General features: G+C 37.7%; 1 protein-coding gene across 1 annotated transcript in view; it reads left to right on the top strand.

Annotated features, from left to right (window-relative positions):
- Positions 1–23,382, top strand: part of ezh1 (enhancer of zeste 1 polycomb repressive complex 2 subunit) — a 49,976-nt gene that overhangs the window by 712 nt on the left and 25,882 nt on the right. The window contains exons 2-7 of the mRNA XM_056240961.1: positions 1,810–1,957; positions 4,371–4,490; positions 6,395–6,517; positions 6,966–7,083; positions 7,356–7,580; positions 9,445–9,547. Of these exons, the coding sequence (XP_056096936.1) occupies positions 1,823–1,957; positions 4,371–4,490; positions 6,395–6,517; positions 6,966–7,083; positions 7,356–7,580; positions 9,445–9,547 (824 nt within the window). The 5' untranslated portion in view covers positions 1,810–1,822. The remainder of the gene's footprint in view (positions 1–1,809; positions 1,958–4,370; positions 4,491–6,394; positions 6,518–6,965; positions 7,084–7,355; positions 7,581–9,444; positions 9,548–23,382) is intronic.

The raw sequence follows: 23,382 nt of genomic DNA, 5'->3' as shown, positions 1-23,382 counted from the left end.
GGATGCTGTTTGCTGCTGCATAACCAGTTTTGCTCTCTGACAGCCAACGCGTTCTTGCCATTTCCATTAAGTGATTATCGAGTTTCGTTAATCTTAAATACTAATATGAATTGGAGACCTTTAAATGGTGTATAATGCGGAATGCTAGTTCTGTTTAGTGAACTGCAGGGGGCAGTGAGTGAGTCCTATGTCGAGTCACTACTGAATGATAAAGTTTGAGTCATGCGATTTATAGGTCCCTTGAGTGTGTGTCTGTGAAAGAGAATGAGTCACTTCTGACGGGAACCCTTCTGGAAGGTGCTGTTTATCACATCCCAGAAAATATGTTTCACATGAAGATGAAGATATAGAATCAGGCGAATAAATATGAATACATTTTATGCACAATTATTATATGTATATACAATTTATATTTTTTTTTTAGGCTGACATTTCTGGTAACACTTTAGTTTAGGGTCCAATTATAACTACTAACTGGTTGCTTATTTGCATAAATATTACTAGGATATTGGCTGTTCATTATTACTTATAAAGTACATATTAATATTAGCTGTTTATTAGTACTTAAATAGCACATATTAATGCCATATTCTGCATGATCATATTCTACATCCCTTAATCCTACCCAATACCTATAGTAACAATTACCTTACTAACTATTAATAAGTGACCAAATTTCAAATATATATATATATATATATATATATATATATATACACACTGAACAAAATTATAAACGCAACACTTTTGTTTTTGCCCCCATTTTTCATGAGCTGAACTCAAAGATCTAAGACTTTTTCTATGTACACAAAAGGCCTATTTCTCTCAAATATTGTTCACAAATCTGTCTAAATCTGTGTTAATGAGCACTTCTCCTTTGCCGAGATAATCCATCAACCTCAGGTGTGGTATATCAGGTTGCTGATTAGACAACATGATTATTGCACAGGTGTGCCTTAGGCTGGCCACAATAAAAGGCCACTCTGAAATGTGCAGTTTTACTGTATTGGGGGGGTCCAATAAAAAAAAAAAAAAAAAAGGTTGTTGATTGTGGCCTGTGGAATGTTGGTCCACTCCTCTTCAATGGTTGTGCGAAGTTGCTGGATATTGGGAGGACCTGGAACACTCTGTCGTATACGCCGATCCAGAGCATCCCAAACATGCTCAATGGGTGACATGTCAACGAACTGCAGTCAGGTCGAGACCCCGATGAGGACGACGAGCGTGCAGATGAGCTTCCCTGAGACGGTTTCTGACAGTTTGTGCAGAAATCCCCCCCAGACCCCCCCAATACAGTAAAACTGCACATTTTAGAGTGGCCTTTTATTGTGGCCAGCCTAAGGCACACCTGTGTAATAATCATGCTGTCTAATTAGTATCTTAATATGCCACACCTGTGAGGTGGATGGATTATCTTGGCAAAGGAGAAGTACTCACTAACACAGATTTAGACAGATTTGTAAACAAAATTTGAGAGAAATAGGCCTTTTGTGTACATAGAAAAAGTCTTAGATCTTTGAGTTCAGCTCATGAAAAATGGGGGCAAAAACAAAAGTGTTGCTTTTATAATTTTGTTCAGTGTATATATATATATATATATATATATAAATTAAACACACACACACACACACACATTGTGTAATGTATTATACATTTTGGACAGAAAGTTTGGACTATGATGAATTTGAAATATTGTACATCCTAACTTGTACTTGTTGTACATTTTATAAAATCCTTAAACATTCTGCTTTATGTCAGTGTTTTCTGAATGTGAGCTAAACTATATGTTTTTTTTATTACATACATAAGCATTGCTCCTGCGATGGAGGAGGTGTCAGGTCCCCGGTCCTGCACTGCAAAGCCTCCCCACAGTCTGCTGGAATGGAAGAAGAGAGTCAAGTCTGAGTACATGAGATTAAGACAGTTAAAACGCTTCCGCAAAAATGAGGAGGTCAAGGTAGAAGGCCTTTTGCAGTTGCTTTTTTTTAACTCTTCTTACTTTTACTCTGTCAGTATTACCTCTCACTATATTTTATTCTGTATTTTTCTTTTCTTACTTCTCACAAAGTTTTTTATACACTACTGTGCAAAAAAAATTCTTTTAAAGAAATTAATACTTTTATTCAGCATAGATGCATTAAATAGATAAAAAGTGACAGTAAAGACATCTATAATGTTATAAAAGATTTCTATTTCAATTAATTCCTTAAAAAAACAACAACATTCAATTCTTAAAAGATTCTGAAAAAAATGTATCACAGCTTTAAAAAAATATACAGATTGTCACCATTTCATTCAGTTTATTTTGTTTTCATGGACTTTTAGTTTGTTTTAATTTGTCATGTGTCTTTGTTCAGATTACCGCCACTCATCCGTCTCCTTGGTTACCGTCCTTATTAGTTCATATGCGTCAGCCGTGTTTGATTAATTGTCCTCGTTTGAGTTTACTACTTAAGTTGTTCCTTCACCTGCACCTACCTGTTGTATGAAAAGTAAACTTTGTGTTGAAACCTCATTCTTCAGTGTCTTCTTCTTCCTGCCTACATACACCGTAACAGATGACTGGACCAAACATGGATTGGTACGCTAAGATCCGCTAAGATTGATACGCTAAGGTGGCTCAGGAGAGCACAGGCTTTATTTCTTTTTCTGCTGGTTTTTTTTCGTCTTGCCGTCATTTTCCCACTCGACGACGAGAACCTGAAGACCACGGAGAATGCTCGAGAGCCCCCCGCAAACGTTGAGGGACCACCCGCCGTAAGCCAGAGCCTGAGTTCAAGAGGACAGAGTTCACCATCGCCTAGTGCCTCCCTGTCACTGCTAGAAGCTTGCAGCCCTGCGCCATCTCTGGAGATGCCCTACCAGGACGTCAAGCCGCAGGTCGAGCAACCATCAGCAGAGCCAGCACTAGAGGATCCTGTGGCTCCGCCTCTGGCCTCGGATCCCTTCGCTCCATCTCGGTCTGTTGACCTGTCGGCGCCGTCCTGGCTCCTTCCACCTTCGGCTCCACTAGGGACCCTCGGCCTAGTGACTCCACCGGGTTCCCTTGTCCCACCGGCTCCCCCTTGGTCAGTCGTCGCCCGACCTACGCCACGGACATACGGGCCATCTATTGCGCTCCGTCCCTTCTCCCCTACGGCTGCAGCGGGCTCCTTCCTCCCATCAGCATCACCTCTGTCCTCTGTCTCAAAGGCATCACCCCAGTCCTCGGGTACTCTGGCTCAACCTATGATGCTCGTCGCCGTGAAATTGCCTGGGTCTCTAGCACCAGCGATGTTGCTCAGCTCCTCCAGCGGCCCTCCGTCTGCACCTTCGGATCCGGTGCACTCGTCTTCGTAGGTCGTCGACAGCCACAACTCCCAGAAATCGAGAGCCACAACTACCACATCTTGGCTCCTCCCGCCTTCGGCTCCGTCTGTCGGCTATGTAGAACTCTGGGTCTGCGCCATCAAACTTCCTCCACCTGTACCATCTGGGTCTCGTTGTCCTGCCATCACCAGCCCTTTGCCTGGTCGTCCTGCTATCACCAGCCCTTTGCCACATCCTCGCCCTCCTCTGGAACCCCGCCTTGCCGTAGGGGGCGTTCTGTCACCATTCAGTTTAGTTTAGTTTAGTTTTCATGGACTTTCAGTTTGTTTTTATTTGTCACGTGTCTTCTTTGTTCAGATTCCCGTCACTCATCCGTCTCCTTGGTTCCCGTCATTATTAGTTCAAATGCGTCAGCTGGGTTTGATTAATTATCCTCGTTTGAGTTTGAGTTTACTACTTAAGTTGTTCCTTCACCTGCACTCCTTGTCCGGTCACCGTTATTGTGTGTGTGTGTGTGTTACCTGTTCTGATGTTATCTTTAGAGGATTATATGAAAAGGTAACTTTTGTGTTGGAACCTTATTCTTCGGTGTCTTCATCGTCCTGCCTACACACACCGTAACACAGATGTTTTCACCATTGAGAATAATACTAAATGTTTCTTGAGCAGCAAATCTTCTTATTTAGACTAATTTCTGAAGGATCATGTGACACTGAAGACTGGAGTAATGATGCTGAAAATCCAGCTTTGCCATCACAGGAATAAATTACATTTTAAAATATATATTCAAATAGAAAACAGTTATTTTATATTGTAATAATATTACTGTTTTTAATGTATTTTTTATTTAATAAATCCAGCTTTGATGAGCATAAGAGACTTCTTTCGAAAACAGAAAAAAATCTTACATACCACAAACTTGAACGGTAGTGCATATATTTTAGATTTTTTCATCTCAATGTTTTTCTATGCCACTCTAATTTCGTAAATTTAGCTTCCAATGCATCTAATTATGTCTTTATAACTATTAGGCTGAGTCTTTGTGTGTGTGTTTTTCTCAGGGTCTATTCCAGTCGAATCGCCTTAAGATTGAAGGAAGAACTGAGCTGCTGAATGAGGAATGGTCCAAGCTCCGAATCCAGTCCATTCCTCTGTCCACAACCTCTCTGCCCAACAAAAAGGCAAGAATGACACAGCCGGGGACCTTGACTACCACTAACCGCTGTCAGTCATCCTGGATCTGCTCTATGACACTAGATCGCTTTACTGTGAATTGAACCTGCTGCTAATTCAGCACAAGACTGTCCCCTCTAGCTGATTTATGAGCTGAATCAATACATAGTCAGCTTTGCCTTGCCATTTTCCAAACCTAATTTATTCAAACAAAATGCCAGTAATGACTCAAGATCAGGTGCCACAGTTTGCCGCCTTATTTCCTGCAGTACCCACTTTATCATATCCTACCAGACAAGTGTTTAGATCAACTTAATGATGTTATTAATGGACTGACTGTGTCACAGTTAACCTCTAATTTATTAGTCCGGGCAAATATTACCAGTAGACCGGTAAAAATGCAGGAAAGTGGGATTTTCTTTTCACTTTATAAAATTGCTCTGTTGCCAAAAATGAATTTGTATGTTTGCCAAGTGAGCGCTCAATAGCTAAAACTCCTGTGATATCCACAATAAAAGCAGCCGGCAGGCACAGCAAAGCTTAGTTCTCTGTGGAAAAAAGAGAGACTGCTCCACATACCAGCACAGCTGGATCCTGCATGCAACAGCCCTGCAAAACAATACCATACTTAAAGTTCTTTATACACCAAACCAAATATTTTTTTGATTAGTGGATTATGATCACAATTGTAAATGTATATCCACTAGTACACATTTGTACCCAGTTTGATTCTTCTATCTAGTAGTATCTTCTATCAATATCACTGATTTGGTGTAATATTTTTAAGGGATTGTTAAGCGGGACGGAAGCTTTCAAGCTTCAAAAAGGACACAAGAATATTATATAAGTATCATAAATGGTCTGTATGATTAGTGCATTATTTTCCTTCTGTAGCCATACAAGCTTTTAGTGATGAACAGACAAAAAAATATAAGTCTCTAACATTTTTGGTATCCACCTTTGATCTCATTACCATGTTTATGAGAGAAAAAATTATATATTGTGAATCTTTTCAATGAATCGGTTGATCTAATACACAAAACTGGTCTAAATACATAGTTAAGTCATGAAACTCTAACCGAGCACTGATTTGTTCCTCTAGCGCAGTGGCATTAGCCAACCAGGCGTACTTCCTGATCCACGTAACCACGTATATTTCATACTCTAGCCTGCGATCTCCCTGCTGCACGATTATGACAACTTCTGTTTACCCGTCCTCCTCCCCAGTGCCACTTGTAGAGATCTGCTATGGGGGTTTTAATATATTCTTGCAGCAGCAGTACTTTATGCATGTTTTTTTTTACTACGGTGAACAAAGTATTGTATTTGCTCAGCAACGTAGGAGATTTTGTCAAGCAAAATCAAGCATATGTAGATTCCATGCCCCATGCCAATAAATGCTGGTTAAATAATTCACTCATAATTGAAATGATTTTGCCACAAATCAGCCTCATCACTTCAACTTGATTCAAAAGATTTACAACTATAATATGGCTTCAGAAAATTCAGACTTGGATTACAGTGCATGCATCGAAAAGACTACTTTTATTATGTTTGTACATCCTTTTTGATAGCCTCAGTATATTTATTGTAAAATGCATGGAAAGGAGTGACATTTCTTTTTTTGTTTTCCTGATAAGAAAGAAAGTAATTTCGGTTTGCATTAGCATGATGGTAAAATATGACAGAATTTACATTTTTGGGTGAAAACCTCCTTTAATAGTAGATAATTATTTATTTTTATTCATTGATCTGTTTGTAATCTGAGAAAAATTCAACTAAGATAAAATTAATATTTTCAAATTACATTGGCTAATTAATATATATAATAGTATATAACAGTTCTCTAATAGTTTTGTGTGGCACTTTGACTTATCTGTTTTCCTCTGTTCCTTTTCTTTTCCAATCACAGTTGTGCATGGTAGAGTTTGGCTTTCCGTCCTTTCCGAACCAGGCAGTTGCCATGCGTCCCTTGACAACTGTTGCTGGGATACCATTCATGTACTCCTGGTCCCCTTTGCAGCAGAACTTCATGGTACTGGATGTGGACAATAAACACACACATACACACACGCACCCACACCCACACACACACACACACACACACACACACATTAACACATTAAAAGCACTCAATCATGATCACCATTAGCAGCCTGCGTCTGCAGAAAAAGAAGGAGAGAGAAAAGCATAATTTTATGGCACTGGTCATTTTGAAAGTAGGTCACCCTGCAGCAGCGCATTCACATGTTCTGACAGCCCTAAGCATGTGTTTTTGAAATCATCTCTCAGGTAGAGGAGGATGTGCGTCTTTAAACGCCTACACTCGCTTACAGGCACAAATATAGGCATATACAAAAACACCCACTCGCAATACAAATTTACAATATCGTGCATTTCTCTCTCATTTAAAAAACTCACTAATACAGTGAAAAATCACAGCCTTCTTCCTAACGTCTTTTCCACCTCTTTTTGTCTCTGAGGTGGAAGATGAGACGTTTCTGCATAATATCCCCTACATGGGAGACGAGGTGTTGGAACAGGATGAGGCTTTTCTGGAAGAGCTTATTGACAATTATGATGGGGTGCATGGTGACAGAGGTGAGCATCACAAAATACTGTACATATTTACACCCATTACCAGAGGCGTCACTAGAACTGGACCGAATCTCTTCTAGAAAGACCTGAACGTTTTAAATTCTTTGGATTCTTTGATGAATAAAAAGTTCAAAAGAACAGCATTTTTTCAATAGTAACCTAAACTTTTCAATAGTAATGTAATGCTGTTCCTGTTGTGATATCAATATATCATATGTTTGTGAATGTTAGACCGGCAGTGTGGTGTACATAAGTATCTTGTACCTTGATAACAGAGGGAGGATTCATAAACGATGAGATCTTTAAGGAGCTGGTGGAGGCATTGAGCCAATACTCAGACCCAGAGGAAGAAGAGGAGGAAGAGCCCGCAGAGAATGAGGAGGAAGAGCCCGCAGAGAATGAGGAGGAGGTGGATGAGAAAGGCATGCAGAAAAGTGCTTCAGAAGGACCAGAGGAGTCAATAGTGGGCATCTTCAAGAGAAAGAGGAGCACTGCTGAAGGTGAGTTGGTTTTGAACAGAAAAAAACAAAAACAAAAGCTTTAAAGGGGTCATATAATGCCATTTTTGTACAAGCTAGTATGATTCTTTAGGGTCTAAATTAAAAGTTTGTAATATACTTTAATTAAAAATTCTCATTAGTATTGTAAGAAAACACTTATTTTACTTGGTCAAAAACAGCTCTGTTTTCAGCACGCCGTTTCAGTGCATATGACTTTAAATGATAATGAGCTTTGCTCACCCCGCCTCTCTGTTCTATGCGTACACCGTTAGTAACACAATAACACAATAACCATAACGCGTTGTTCAGTATAAACGTGGGATTATGAATTATATTGAGAACATCATACATGGAAAACATGCCGTAATGTACCCTGAGTGTAAACCTTAGACGCATTCATTGTGAAGCGTGCAGCTAGCGATTTGCAAAGATTAATATAAATATTAATATAAAGTTTAATAAAACGTTACACTCACTTCAGTTCTTCTGGAGGTTCAGCAGGAACACGAATAGTTGGTACCGATCCTTTTTTCATGAGCAGCTTCTTAGCAAAACCAGCTCATACTGACCCTCGTTTATAAAGCAGTCTGCTGAGAAATGATTCGCGCAAACATGAGAGCATTGACGTTGCTCGTGGGGAATATTCCCTTCGAAAACAAACTCAGCCACTGCGTCTTCAGCGGTTCGGATTTAGGAACATTAAAATGACTGCTGTGTTCGTTATTACACCCAAGAACAGAACACCACAATCGCTTAGACGCCATTCTGCTCATAGACAGTGCTCCAGCATATCAACAATGACCGCGCCGGTCCACGCGGACTATGATTGACAGCTCGCTCACGAGCGAGGGCGGGTCTGTGTTGAAACGCTGCTGTCAATCAACAATCGTGGGAGGGGCTTCCGAGCGTGTGACGTCACACGGTCAAACGGCTCGATTTGAGACAGGGGAAAACATATAAGGAGATTAAAACAAAAACACTGGATGGATTTTTATCATTTTATGATGGTTGTGTACAGGCACTGCCAACACACATTTCAGTACAATCAACTTGTAAAAGTGCATGTACCATTATATGACCCCTTTAAATGTAGTCACGCAATGCTGATGTTTGTCTAACATTAACATAAAGTATAACTTGCACGGTTTGACGTGATATGATAAGCGATCGTTAGATTTAATCAGCGCGATTTACTGCAATGTTTTTTTCCCTTAGTTGGTCAGAAGAACAAACGTGGATGTTACTTACTTGTTCAGATGACATTTTAGGGTGAAAATTCTTATGTTGGTCATGCTTCCAAAAGTAGAATTTGTGATTCTTAATGCCAGTATCCACACCGGCGCGTTGACTGACAGCTGCACATTCTCCTCAAAACATTGGATTCATGCGCGCTGTGCCGTGCCGAGGTACAACTCACGTAAAATTGATAATTCCGCGAATGACTGCAATTGTAGATTTCAAACAGAGATGTCGACAAAGAGGAAAAACTTCTAATAGACAAGCTTTTAATAGACAATTTGCAGTTGAATTTCACTGGTTGAACAACAAATAGACTAGAACGCACATGTGTTGCCCATCAGTGTGTCTGTGTCTGCGTCCAATTGTTTGCTCTGAGTGTCGCCTCTATTCCCATTGAGAGCTGGGTAAACCTGTTTGTTCACTCAGTTTGTTTTAGGCCAGAATCCTGTTACAGTACACATTGACCCTTTCGCCACAGCAGAGGAAATATGCACACACACACACACACACACACACACACACACACACACACACACACACACACACACACACACACTAGTCTGCTTTCACTTTATAAGTCAAATTCCGGACAATGCTGATTTTACTCATGCTTTTCCATCACCAGGAAGAGAGGTGTCCACCAATAAGAAGATTCCTGACGACAAGATTTTCACAGCTATTGCATCCATGTTTCCATACAAAGGCACCATGGAGGAGCTGAAGAACAAGTAGGCCACACTATTGAACATCTGAACTCTTTGTGTGTGTGTGTGTGTGTGTGTGTGTTTAGACTTCCCTTTTAGAAAGGAATGAGATTAGAATGTGAAGCAGGCCGGATTCAAACCTGCCTCTCCCAAATGTGCAACATGTAGAGCGTGTGCGCCGATCCCACGACATCTTTTAACATCTGATCTCTTTAATAGTGAAACTTTAGTATATGTAAATGTGAACTGTGTATTTTAAGAACTCTTTTCAAATGTTTCTTTTTTTTCTGATTCTGAACACTCCCCTGTCTTCCATTATTTGGACAAACAGGTGAGCTTGTTTTAGATGGATTTCAGTCCAGTTAAATCCAATTAATTTCAGTTTAACTTATTTTGATTTAATCTCAAAGCTGCACACAATGTGAACAATGCAGTCCCCCCAAATAACCTTTATTCAACAAGCTTTTACAACCATGGTGGCAAACCTAACATGCATGCACATTCCTCGCTTGAGTAGGAAAGAATATGTCATGCCAATTTAAAGCCGTGGTAAATGAAGGTTCATGGGAAGCTCCTCTGGCTCTGCTGTCAGCTGGCTGTGCAGCCCTTGCAGCAGCAGTGGAAACAAAAACCCGTCACAGTCTGCATTATCCAACTGTTTACTGTTTCATGTCATCATTGTTCAGTCCACCAGCTGTGCTCATTTTATTTCTTTCCGCTGGCTGGGGGAAATCTGTTGGTGAGAGTTGTATTTAATGCCCCGTTTTGTTATTGTAAAACTAATTCAGTACTTTAAAGGGACAGGTCATCCAAAACTGAATATTCTGTCATCATTTTATTCACCACAAACTTTTTTTTTCTTTTTTCTTGGAACAAAAAATACATTGACAACATACAAAATATAAATTACACACAACATTACAGTTCATACTAGTGACCACGGCTGTTAATAATGTTTTTTGAACAACACGAGGGTCAGTATGTAGGCTTTAAGTAAAGTGTTACCTTTAATTTTTTTGGGTTAACTAATGCTAAAAGTATCTACTGATCTTTGACACCATAAAAATAAAGAAACTAGGACAAATTGATTCTCAAACTGTAAATCCTCAAATAATGCACTGTTCTCCCACATACACTACCATTCAAAGATTAGGGGTCAGTATCAGTATTATTTCATGAATACTTTTATTCACAAATGATCAATGATAATTAAAATTATCAAAAGTGACAGTAGCTATAGCCATGTTTCCATCCACTTGTCAATCGAATTATCTGAAGTTCGGTAAAAAACCTCATGCGAATAAAGCTGGTGAAAGTGTGTTTCCATCAAACGGCTTTAAAGGGATACTCCACTTTTTTTGGAAATAGGCTCATTTTACAACTCCCCCAGAGTTAAACTGTTGAGTTTTACCGTTTTTGAATCCATTCAGCCGATCTCCGGTTCTGGCGGTACCACTTTTAGCATAGCTTAGCATACATCATTGAAGTGGACAAAACCATTAGCATTTCTAAAAAAATGGCGCTGCGTCATATCATTACGCCTGCTGCACTCATGGTACGGCAGTAAAGTTTCTTGATTATTACGCAGGAATGAGAGTATAGTTCCTAGCCATATCAGCCTAGAAAATCGCAGCTTTACATTTTTCGTCGGTCTTAGTGCACGATGTAACTACAGAAGAGGCAAGTTTTAAATAGGAAAGATATCGAAACTCTTTGGTCATTTTTATTTAGAAATGCTAATGGTCTTGTCCACTTCAATGATGTATGCTAAGCTATGCTAAAAGTGGTACCGCCAGAACTGGAGATTGGCTGAATGGATTCAAAAACGGTAAAACTCAACAGTTTAACTCTGGGGGAGTTGTAAAATGAGCCTATTTCCAAAAAAAGTGGAGTATCCCTTTAAAGCGGATAAAAACCTGTGCGTAATGACGTCACTCACATGCTGTTTTGCGATCAAATTGGTATATCGAATTGATTTGAGACATGTTAAGGTGTTTCCATTCATTTTCTCACCGAATTGCACATTCAAGCCAACATTTGCGAACAAAGTTTTACTAGGCAAAATGGATCGCACCATAATAACGTTTCCATCCGCGTTTATCGCATAAACCGTATATCGATCAAGATAAAATCCGATGAGACCGATCGTATTTCATTTGAGTCGATATTCATGAAATTCAATCGAATTTTACTGGTTCCATAAGGCATTTTTATCGAATGAAAAATGCCTTATGGAAACCGTAAAATTCGATTGCTTGCTGTTTCTTTTTTTTCCCTTTTTTTCTTCTTTGTTTAGCTCTTTCCATTTTTGTGCTATGATTGTGCACGAATTAGTTTACTTGTTTAATGTATACATTGTTGGAAATGTTTTAGATTTCTAAAAGATGTGTGTTTGCACTATTGTAATTTTAAAAAAATAAAATAAAAATAAATAATAATAATAGTCCTCTACCGCTTCTTAAACTGTACAGGGCAGGTCCTAGATTGGGCTTTCTTCTGTGCAACTTAACGCGTTTCACAGAAATATTTACATATTAAATATTAGTCTGCCACCAGCCTGTTTTATTTAGCTGTGCAGAGTTAAATCTGTGTGGTGCTGCGCTAGACAGCGCCGAGCGGTTGAGGCACAGACCAGTCTTCAGTCAGCAGTCACAACTTTTCTTTTAGACAGTATAAGCTCCGTTTTGGACACGGGATGGTCATTGCAAATACTGTAATTATGCCAATCGGCTGAGGGTGGGTACCGATAATGGTGAAATAAAATTTTACTGAAACTGTAATCATAGCTGCGACCCGCGAGAATGAGACCGATGATTGACAGGATGATAGCGGAGGCAATTAAAGGGGCAAGATAACTTCTGTTAACAAAAAAAAAAAAAGTGTTTAATATAAGTGACCGTTTCTTTGTTTTATTGTTTTCAATAAATTAATAGTGAACGGTTGACCACAAACTGAGCCTTCGTTTTAGGGTAATTTCCAAATATCTTTTATTTATTTGTTATAATATGGGTATTTTGGGTCACCCGTCTTATTAACCCTCTGGGGTCCAAGGTGTTTTTGGGGTCCTTGAGATGTTTTGACATACTCTGACATTTGTGCTTTTTTCAGTTGCTTATAAACATATTACTGGCAAAGGTGTAATTACACTCTATTTAGCACACACAGGGCTACCATAATGTGTTATCAACGTGTATGTACATTTTTGTATTTTTGAGAGAATATTGTTTATGCGTGGTTATTGAAAAAACTAAAACTTAAAGTTTCTGAAATAAGGCCACAAAACACATACTAAATATGTGTCCACAAGACTTTTGACTAATGGATGTTGTCGCCTAGAGTTTTTTCTTCAAAATGATCTGAAAATCATCCTGCCTTATCATTCACATAAAACAATAGATTGGTTTAAATTTAAAAATGACACTTTTTGTTTGGAAAGGCAATATGCGCAGGGGTGTGACCTGCTGTGATTCACACCTGAGAAGACAATGGGCCCGCATAATGAGCGCATAATGGGGCTGCAGCCTGCATACTAATGACCCTTTCATTCAGGTGTGTCACTGAGCCACAAGAATGCAATGACAATATATATATATATATATATTAGGGCTGTGTATCACCAACAATGTCACGATACGATCCGCATCACGATACTAAAGCCACGATACGATACGTATCACGATATGGATCAATTTGGAATTTAAATTTCTTTTGAGCAGAGTAATATCTTTATTGAATAAACAGTGTTATAACAGTTGTGATAACTGAAAAACTATTTAGTTTTTGTCATTAAAAAACAATGAGAGTTCAATTAAATAAGTGTTGGAATGTGCACCAAACAAAGTAATTTCTTTACATTACGTTGAAATCATTTTAAACAAATAAATACAATAGAATAAAGATAGCCTACCAATAAAGAGAATTTTTTTTGAATAGGTCTAGCACTAGTATTCAGAAATACTACAGAAACTTAAAGTAATTAAATGTACAATAACATTGGGTAGTATTTTAGTCCTGACTAAATTAAATACATTGGCTATAAATCCAGATTCCTTATAATTAAAGCTATCTTTTTTTGTTTTGACGACAAAATTAATGACAGACACACATGGCTGCCGTCACTTTAAGAGCTAGTGCACGGATCCTGTGTTCATTATACTGTCACATGCATTAACCGACTGTGTTGGATACTCACCAAGACTGACATTTTTGACATCAATTTGCTTGTTTTTGTCCGTAAAAGCGATATAATCCGTGAAAAAGAACTTTTGTTACTCACAGGCTGTTTGTGAGGCGGCTTTACTCTATGTATGCATGCAGAGAAAACCATCTCTCAGAGAGCGTGCGAGCACTGAATAGTTTAAAATCGCTTGAATGTTTTGCGTGGTAAGACTTAAAAAGACGAGCGAATGGTAAACTTAAGTGACAATGCAATACTAGCCCGAATATGCAAGTGAATATTCCGTCATGTCCCAACTCCCGAAAGCGAGAGTGTATCGCCGCCTTCAGCGCGTTTGACGCTTGCCTTGAGCAACCCATTTTGAGATAGAGACAGAAGACGCGGCACAGCTGAACACTCACGCTGTTTGTGAAATTGTGTCTTTCAGAATGTTTTAAAATGACTAATTCGATGTTATATCGAATATTTATAAAACGGTTAGTTCCAATCCTTGATTCTGATTGGTCAATAGCTGTGCTTTATTCACGATAAAACACGGCTATGACCGCTTCACCCAACGGTTCTATGTATCACTACACAACACCCCTAGCAACCACTCTTAGCAACTTAAACAGATGTTTCATCTCATTGATATTGTTCATTTAAAGCTAGAGCAGAGCATTGTGAGAGATCGAGTAAGCGAGTGTACCTGCATTTACAGTAGACGTAGCATTTTCCTTCAGGTCAGTCCTATATTCATAATAAAAAAATGCGTTTGAATGTCCGCTGCATATTTTGTCCTTTTAACAGTCATGGGGTTTTCCGTGCATAACGTTAGTCATCTGTCAGTTGCGTCTGTCTTCTCCGTGATCACAAGTTCGAGTCCTTTCAAAAGCCTTCTCTACAGACTCACTCACTCACTCACTCACTCATAAAGACAGTCTTTGCCGCCATCTATTGGCGAAATAATATATGTAACTTCTCTTGCTGTTCACGTTCCGGGACTATTTTTTCCAGCGGAAGGCAGGCTTTTAGTGATTTTACTTCATGAAAGTTGCATAGATACATATTTTTCGGCTTTAATATTTTTATTGTGTGGCAACCGTTTTATAAAAGCAATAAGGTACTCGAGGCAAGTGCTGTATCGTGAATAAGTAACGGCTGAAGGGGTTGCAGGCACTCCGCTTCGCGTCGTGCCTAACAACGCCCTCCAGCCGTTACTTATTCACGATACAGCACAGCCTCTCGTACCTTATTGCTTACATATGGTTAGAATAATGCGTAATACTCGCAATCCCGTGCTGAAATTCGAGCCCTGAATTGGCTACATTCAAAAGCACGACAGTATCGATACAGCAGTTGCTGTATCGATACGCGCATCGTCAGGAGTTCATGACGATGTATCGTCGTATCGATATTTTGAGCACAGCCCTAATATATTTATATATATATATATATATATATATATATATATATATATATATATATATATATATATATATATGCCTATATAATACAAAATTGGTTCACAGTTCCAATTATTTATTTATTTTTCAAATTGTGCTTGCAAATTGTATAATATCAAATGTAAAAATTTCTAGTAATTGTGCAGTTAATTATCATACTGTTTTTACAGAAAGTTTGGGAATGTATCCCAAATGTGTCACTAATAAAACACAATACAAATAATTTAAAGAGGAGGCTTATATTGAGCTTTTAAGATTTACCTAAGATTTATTTATATGTAGCCTACATATATTTTTGCTATTTTAATAAAAAGGTTACAATTACAATAACAATTAAAATTTTAACTATATTTCAAATGTAATCTTTCTTTGTATTATATACTAAAGTATACATTTTATCATACATATTTCACAGTTGCGGATTAATTAGTTTGAATATAGCTTACAATCGAACAAACACTATAATAACATCTTAGCAAACAAGCTTATTTGATGTGGCAGTATTTTACAGTAAAAACGACATCTTGTCTTTCATATGTAACATATCGTTTTTATGATTAGGACATATAAATGTTAATTTGCAGTTTAATACGTTGCTTATACAAAAATATTTTATTTCAACATAATTCAGTCGATTTTTACTCATCTCAGTATTGGAATATAGTTAGGTAAAAGCTGTTCATTCATTCACACACAAAAACGCGATTCAAACAGTCTTTTTGTTTACAGACACTATTCCATATTGCGATTAGCACAAAGCACTTGAAAATAAAGAATGTACCTATTTCCTCGGCTGGATCCGTTGCTCCTCCAAATGAAACTACCTAGCCTACTTCTGAGGTAATTTTTTCCAGGATTATTATTAAGATAGTATTATTCCTCACAGCGTCGTAAATATGAGTCTCTTTCGGTGGTTATCCAGCTGATGTGGGCGTGGATCGCCTCTGTGTAGCATTTGTGTTTGAATAGAGCGCGCGCTCCGTGGGCGTGGTCAAATTAACTTTAATGAGCTGAGACGAGAACGACTATCATCTCTCTCTTTTCGTACAGATTACATAAAATGAGAATTTTTTTTTAAATATAAATTACTTCATTTAAAAGAAGATAATTCAGGCTTCATGCCTGTGTGCCTGTATACCTGTTTGACTGAGTATTTGCAGAGTTACAGATGATTTTTCGGACGCGTTTCAGAATGGACTTCACTGACAGAGAGAACGCAGAACGCGCATCATGTTTATTTTTCTTTATTAGGCGAAAAGCACAACACTTTGTTTTTATTATGAGGTTCCACAAAAAAAATACAAACTTGACAGGATCGAATGATGTACAACACTTATATGTAAGATCAAAAATTAACAGAGTAATTTGAGTCTCTTTTGCACTGATAAGGAAAAAAGTGAGCTGGTATCGCCGGTGTTACGGATCAACTGGGGATCATGTTAACTGGGGAAGTGCGCGTGCACGCAGACAGTTTTACCTGGATTTCCAGCAGATGTTAAACGGTGACAGATTCGTCACAGCTAATTTTTCACTTAGCAGATTTAAAAGCTTTCCACGTTATTGTTAAATGTTTGTATCATATTAGGACTCTGTTGTTTACTCTGCGCTGCTCCGCTGTGTGTTTCAGACGCCTTTAAGGGAAGTTTTAATGTGCTTTAATTTCGCGACACACAGACCACGCCCACATTATTTTGTTACATTCGTTTCAATGAAATTTGTATCTGATGACAACTGTAAATATATTAAATAAATTATGCTATTGACATTGTGTCTTTGCAGTGCGTGTGTATTCGCAGATTATTGTTATGATGCCAATTTGTGGCTTAATTTAAATTGAGCAGCAATACTGCTGTGGTTAAAGGGACATGTCAAGCATTTATTTATTTATTATTTATATATTTCAATGTTGCTGAGGAATGAGTTTAAGCATAAAGCATACAGTACACTCCATAAATGTTCATTAAGAGTGGTGAAAATTGATAAGCCATAGCTTATGGATCCGATCCAGTGATTTACCCACAGCATTTATATAGGGGAATGTTCAACTAACATATTCATTAGCTAACAGGTATGAAACCAACAAAAGAAAAACAAAAATAGGCAAATGTGCATGCATGCAGGGCAGCTGTATTTGCCAACTGTGGAGGTCTGACCACACAGTCTCACCTTTTGAACATTCAATCTAAGGAAGGAAGAACAAACTATAGAATAAGTTAGAATATAAGTTACATGCTAATGAAGAACAGTTACTGGTTTTGCAATGTATATGTATACATTTTTCTTACCCATTGGCCAGTTTGGCCTTCATACTGCTCTCCATCTAATATATTCATGTTATATTAGAAAATAAATGTCACAGTTGTATTACCTGTTTATAGTAAGACCAATTTAACACACAATTACCCTTCATTGTGAAATTTTTACATCTCCTCTTTATATATTAGTGTTTCTTTCTTGAGCAGCTGTCAGGATATTGGTTATCCTACAACGTTTTTGATTTGTCTAACTTTAATTGCATCAATTTGCTGTGGTAGTCTATGGCCTAACAACAATGACACCAGTAACAATAATGACACTTGATTTATAGACCTTTTTTGAATCTGTTCCTAACAGATAGCAGATGACAGCAATGAAGGCACATGATGTGATGAATAACAAGTAAAGAGAATATGTTCAAGGATTAGTTCACTTTCAAAAAACATTTTTGCTGATAATTTACTCACCCCCATGTCATCCAATATATCCATGTCTTTCTTTCTTCAGTCGAAAAGAAATTAAGGTTTTTGAGGAAAACATTCCTGAGTGAAAGTGAACTAATCCTTTAATGAGTTTCATGGTACCAGTCAAATTAAGAGAACTGGCATAATTTATATATTACATAAAAAGAGGCCCAAACCCATTAGATTTTATTTATAAAACTCATAGACCATTGTGTCATATTTCTTTTGTTAAAGAGGTCAGCAAAAAAGTAAACAATAAAGCATTTCCTATTGTTTTAGAGAGGGACGAGGTCATGCTATTCATGTGAGGTGACAAATGATTAAGAGGTTAGTGATGTAGGTGAAAATTAGCCATAGAGAATATCAGTAAGCCTATATATTTGTAATAATTCATCATCACTATATGTTCTGCTTATTTCAGTAATACAATTTGTGGTTGCACTTGCCACTTTGTGTTTTTCACAGGACTTAAATCACTAAAGACAAAGTGTTCTCTAAAATGTCCAATACAAGACATTAGATACACAACATTCAAGTTCATGCTACTGAGCATGATGTACAATGTTTGAGCAACTTACATTGCATTTCAAGGTACACATTTTAAAGTCTTATCAGTTCTTGCTTTCCCTGGGAATCGAACCCATGGCTTTTGCGTTGCAAGCACAACACTCTACTGTTTGAGCTACAGGAATGCTTGATAGAGTGGTTTGATCACTTGATTCATCAAATGATTATATGCTTCTAAGAAGATAGTGAATACAAAATTGTTCTGAAAGAAACAAAGAAATTAATCTTTTTGAAAATGTTACAAGTTCATGAGATAATTAACTTCATGACCCTATATGCATTGCTGCTTTATATCCAGGTAAAATGCTACGGACGCGTCACAGCTGGTTGTTCAAAAAAGAGATCTAAATATCATATCAGAGTAAAATAAGCTGATAAGTGTTTTTATATAAAAAAATAATAGATAGGCCTACATTATAAAATTAGGCTATATAAGCCCTATGCAGATCGATAAATGCAACTTGTTGAAAAAAAATGTAAATGACTTTGCAATTTACATCTGTTGTTATTTGTGATTAGAACTCATGACAACACAAGTGCGCTGACAAGTCTGTTCATCCAATGAAACCGAATGACCCTTGTTAACATGGGCGTGGTTTCTGAGCTTGACACTAAAGTATGTTAAACTTCTTTGAAAATGCGTCAAATACGAAGGAATATCATACACTGCAAAAACAAAGCACTTTATTCGCATACCGTGTATACAACTGGTGAAATATTCGTTTTTAATCGGTGATCCGTAAAATATGGCATGAATCTGTCGCTGTTAACATCTGCTGGAAATCCAGGTAAAACTATCTGCGTGCACGCGCGCGTCCCCAGTTAACATGATCCCCAGTTGATCCGTAACACCGGCGAGACCGCCGACCAGGGGCGTCATGCAAGCCAAAATTCTGGGGGGGCACAATCTGAGACGTTGCAATTGTTTTCTGACGGGTGATATGGATCATGTTAGGAGGGGTCAGGGGGTTTCTCCCCCTGAAATTTTTTTAATTCTGGCTGCGAAACATACTATTTCAATGCAGTTTGGGAGGGACAGAAATACCTTAACGGAGCTAGCGGCAACACTCCTCTATCTGAGGACTAAGTTAAAGTATATGTGTATCTTATATGTGCATTATAAGATGTTTTGAAGGCCAAAAAAAACTCCTTAAGTTGAGCTTTGACTGATAGGCTTTTCATTTTTGTCTGTCAGTGAAGAAAGTAAACATAGGGTCAACTGATAGGTTGATTTATGAATCATTTTCTCAGACGAATTTATTTACTGAAAGCTACTAGGAAAGCTAGGTAGCCTAACTAAGTTTATTAAATTCATTCACAGTACACATTCATTATTGATCTTATGCCTAATACAGGGCCGTAGATAGGGCTTTATAATCACAGAGGTCCTAAATTTGAGGTGGGTAGGGGGTTAAAATTTTTTATTTCTCTGATATGTGCATTTCAAGACGTTTGAAGGCCAAAAACAGGATAAGAAATAGCTTTAAAACCATGTCAGTGGGCAGATTATTTGTCAATACCTGCTCTCACTTCTTATCCATCCAGGCCCGGATTAACACAGTGTAGTGCCCTAGGGTGACCACATTTTAAGTGCCCCCCACCCCCACCCCATACAACTCACATGCTAGTGCAACATGAACATGTCATACTAAATATCTTTATTTCCATAATAAATGGCATGTATGAGGACTACATGCAAAACCTTATGTCTAAAAAAATCATATACCAAATAAGCAAGCCCAAGAATCAGCTAAATTCAGCACCACAGAGACGCACAGCAGCAAAACATTTAAATGCAACCAAATCAATTAGTAATCGGATTGACGGCTCAATAGAACTGAAAAGCTTTTATTCAACCTTTATTGATCCGATTGAGCTCGATCGGAATCAAATTTCGATCGGATTGAAAGGGGTGTTTTTTTCCTTTTCTAATCCGATCGAGAGAACATGTAAACACTTGATCGGATTAAAAACCGAAACTGAAAGGACTGCGTACATGTGCAATGACGTTGAAATAGCGTAATGACGTATGACGCTAGAAATGTTCTTCCTGTTGAATAAAGTGTCATATAATCAAGTGTCCCGTCATTTTAAAATTCTCCTTTCACTCAGCGTCTGGGAAGTGGAGCAGGACCAACCAGTCATTTTTCGGATTATCACCCAGAGACGACTGGTTTTGGACGCGAGAAGGGAGGGGCATTTTTACTGATAAATATAAGCAACACGGTACAACAACGGTTCATGTGCTCATTGTCCCCAAATTATGACCAGATATGGATAAATATTAAGCCTGCTGTTTAAAACAAATAAAGAACCAATGTAGGAGATGGGTATTATGCACAAACAGCTGGAAAATCTGTACTATATATTCAGCATACTAACGTTACCTCTTCCGATTTTAAGCTTGCGTATAAACGCGCACATCAACCCGATCACATGTTTAGCGTTCATGTAAACACTACATTCAGATTCATCAATCGGAATGAATTCAGTCCGATTGAAAAAAAAAAATTATGCATGTAATAAGCATCTCTAAGCAACCAGCTAAAAGAGAAAACCGTTCCAAATTTCAAATCGACAACAGCGTCACATACATTAGGCCTAGCCTATTTGCCCAGAAATAATGGTAAATAAGCCTTACCTTAAGCAGAACAACTTTTTCTAGACTTAGGCTACCGCCTTTGCTCACAACATTAGCAGCTGCTTGAGTATCGGTTGAGGCATTTTTCGCTGCTAGTGGCTTCTGCTGGTGATGCCGATCGATGTCTCTGTCTTTTCTTAATTTCAAAGAAATACGCTACTGTGACCTGACCCAATCGCAATTCTTTATATGCATATTTTATATTCTCTCTGTATAAATGTCATGATTAATTGTTAATTTTATATCTGCATCTCTTCCAGCAAAATAATATATATATACAAAACATGAAAACTATTTTAAAGGTTTAGTCATTCTCTTAATCATTTGGTGCCCCCCTATTGGCTGGTACCCTAGGGCACTCGCCCAATCCCGTCTATGGATAATCCGGCCCTGTATCCATCACTCTTTCTTTTTCTCTCAGTCTCCTGATCTTGCCTTCCCCTCCTAAAGCTGAGCTTTTTTAATTTACTTAAGGCTACAAATTGTACTATATTAATTCTCAATATGTACACATTCATTATTAATCTTGTGCCTAACAATGAAAACGTCTTTTCCCCTCACAATGACAGTAAACTATTAGCCTACATTACGAGTCACGTTACATAGGCCTATTTTCAGTTCAAAATGGCGAAATTAGACAAAAGTATATTCGTGTGCCTGATTATTTTTGTCATTTGTTTAACATTTATGACCTAAAAAAACTGTCAAATATGAAATGTTTAGTTTAGCTACTTACATCTCGCACTTGACTGTACACTGAAGCGTCGAGTCTCACTGCTAAAATTCGCGCTCAGCTTCTGTGAACATAAAGCCCGCCTACTTTGATTTGATTCGTCATCTCAAATATTCTGACATTGACGAGCAGTGACAGACCAATGAGGCTCAGATGAACACGCACGCACACACACACACACACACACCCTGTCCTTTGTTTCTGACGTGCGCTCTGCTCGGCACCGCTGCGGATTGAAGATGAACAACGCGCTGAATCTGATTATAACAAGACTGAAGAAATAAAAAATTATCAGGGAGGAAAAATCTGAGGGGGCACGTGCCCCCTCACTTTGAATGGGCATGACGCCACTGCCGCCGACCCCAGAGAGTTAAAGGAGAACTCCGGCGCAAAATGAACCTTTGGTCTAATTACACATTGTTACCTAGTCAACCGTTATCTGAGATTTGTTTTCATGATTATCGAATGTAAATAGTTTTATCTCTAAAAACAGTTTAGCCTATAAAGCTAGTATAACGGTAGTATATTGGGCATAGATCAATGACAAATAAAAATCGCTTGTTGGGCCATTCCACCGAATGGGTGACATTTACTTGTTGTAATTCTTCAAAATTAAACTTTATTTTTTATCTTTTTCAACATTGAATCTAATACTACACATATTTAACTATTCAAAATGTGTATTGGTCAATCTCAGGCAACTTTATTTATTTTTTTACAAGGTTTAAGCAGAAGATGGGCGCATGTTTTCTCAATCCTGTTACCGAAAACCATGTGCCATTTAAAAAGCAAGTTTAAAAGCATGTCAATTAATTCCTTTGTTTTCCCCACAAGAAAGTGTTTATTTTAAAGAAATTGTTGGTTATATGTTCCAAAAATTGATATTTGTGACAATAAAATCACTATTAAGGCAAGGTGTATTTTAATAAAAAACACAAAGCCATTTTTTTTATTTTAAAGAAGACCGAAGCCTCAAGTTTATATATTTTTTAACAATTTAATTTATTAAATAATTGTATAAATGATGGGCCAAACAAAACTGATAAAAACAGTGATTTAATTAATTTTTTTTAGAAAAATGAAAAAAATAGTAACAGGACTGAAAGTAACAGGATTGAGTTTTCAAGCAAAAAGTTATCAAATACATGACATATGGCCACATAGTATATGCTAATAGCATGAGGACACTGAGCCATTTCTAGTGCCTTACCAAAAGTTTATATTTTTAAAATAAACAAATAAAATCTAAGAAAAAGTTTAGGTAACAGGACAGAGTGTTGAGATTGACCTTCTCAGTCGTAGTTACAATTTCATCAAATATACAGAAATTAAAATGAGAACTTATGGTCTTCCCAGTGCCTTCAGAAGATCCAGATGATGCAACTTCCTGTTGAAAATGTGTCTTGTGGAATATTCACAGTTTTTCAGAGGGGGTAATGTGTTAGGGTAACAGGACTGAGTGTAAACCCGGGGACATGACTAAAATGTGTATTTTATCTAAAATATTAGATCAAATGTATTTTTCTTTTTTCATTTTAAAGCAGATTGGATATAAAGTCACACAACAATGCAAAAA

This window comes from Rhinichthys klamathensis, unplaced genomic scaffold (genome assembly GCF_029890125.1).
Source record: "Rhinichthys klamathensis goyatoka isolate OS25496 unplaced genomic scaffold, OSU_Roscu_1.1 h1tg000626l_1, whole genome shotgun sequence".
Taxonomy (NCBI): domain Eukaryota; kingdom Metazoa; phylum Chordata; class Actinopteri; order Cypriniformes; family Leuciscidae; genus Rhinichthys; species Rhinichthys klamathensis.
Note: the sequence above shows the minus strand (reverse complement) of the source record. Positions and strands in the feature narration are given on the sequence as shown.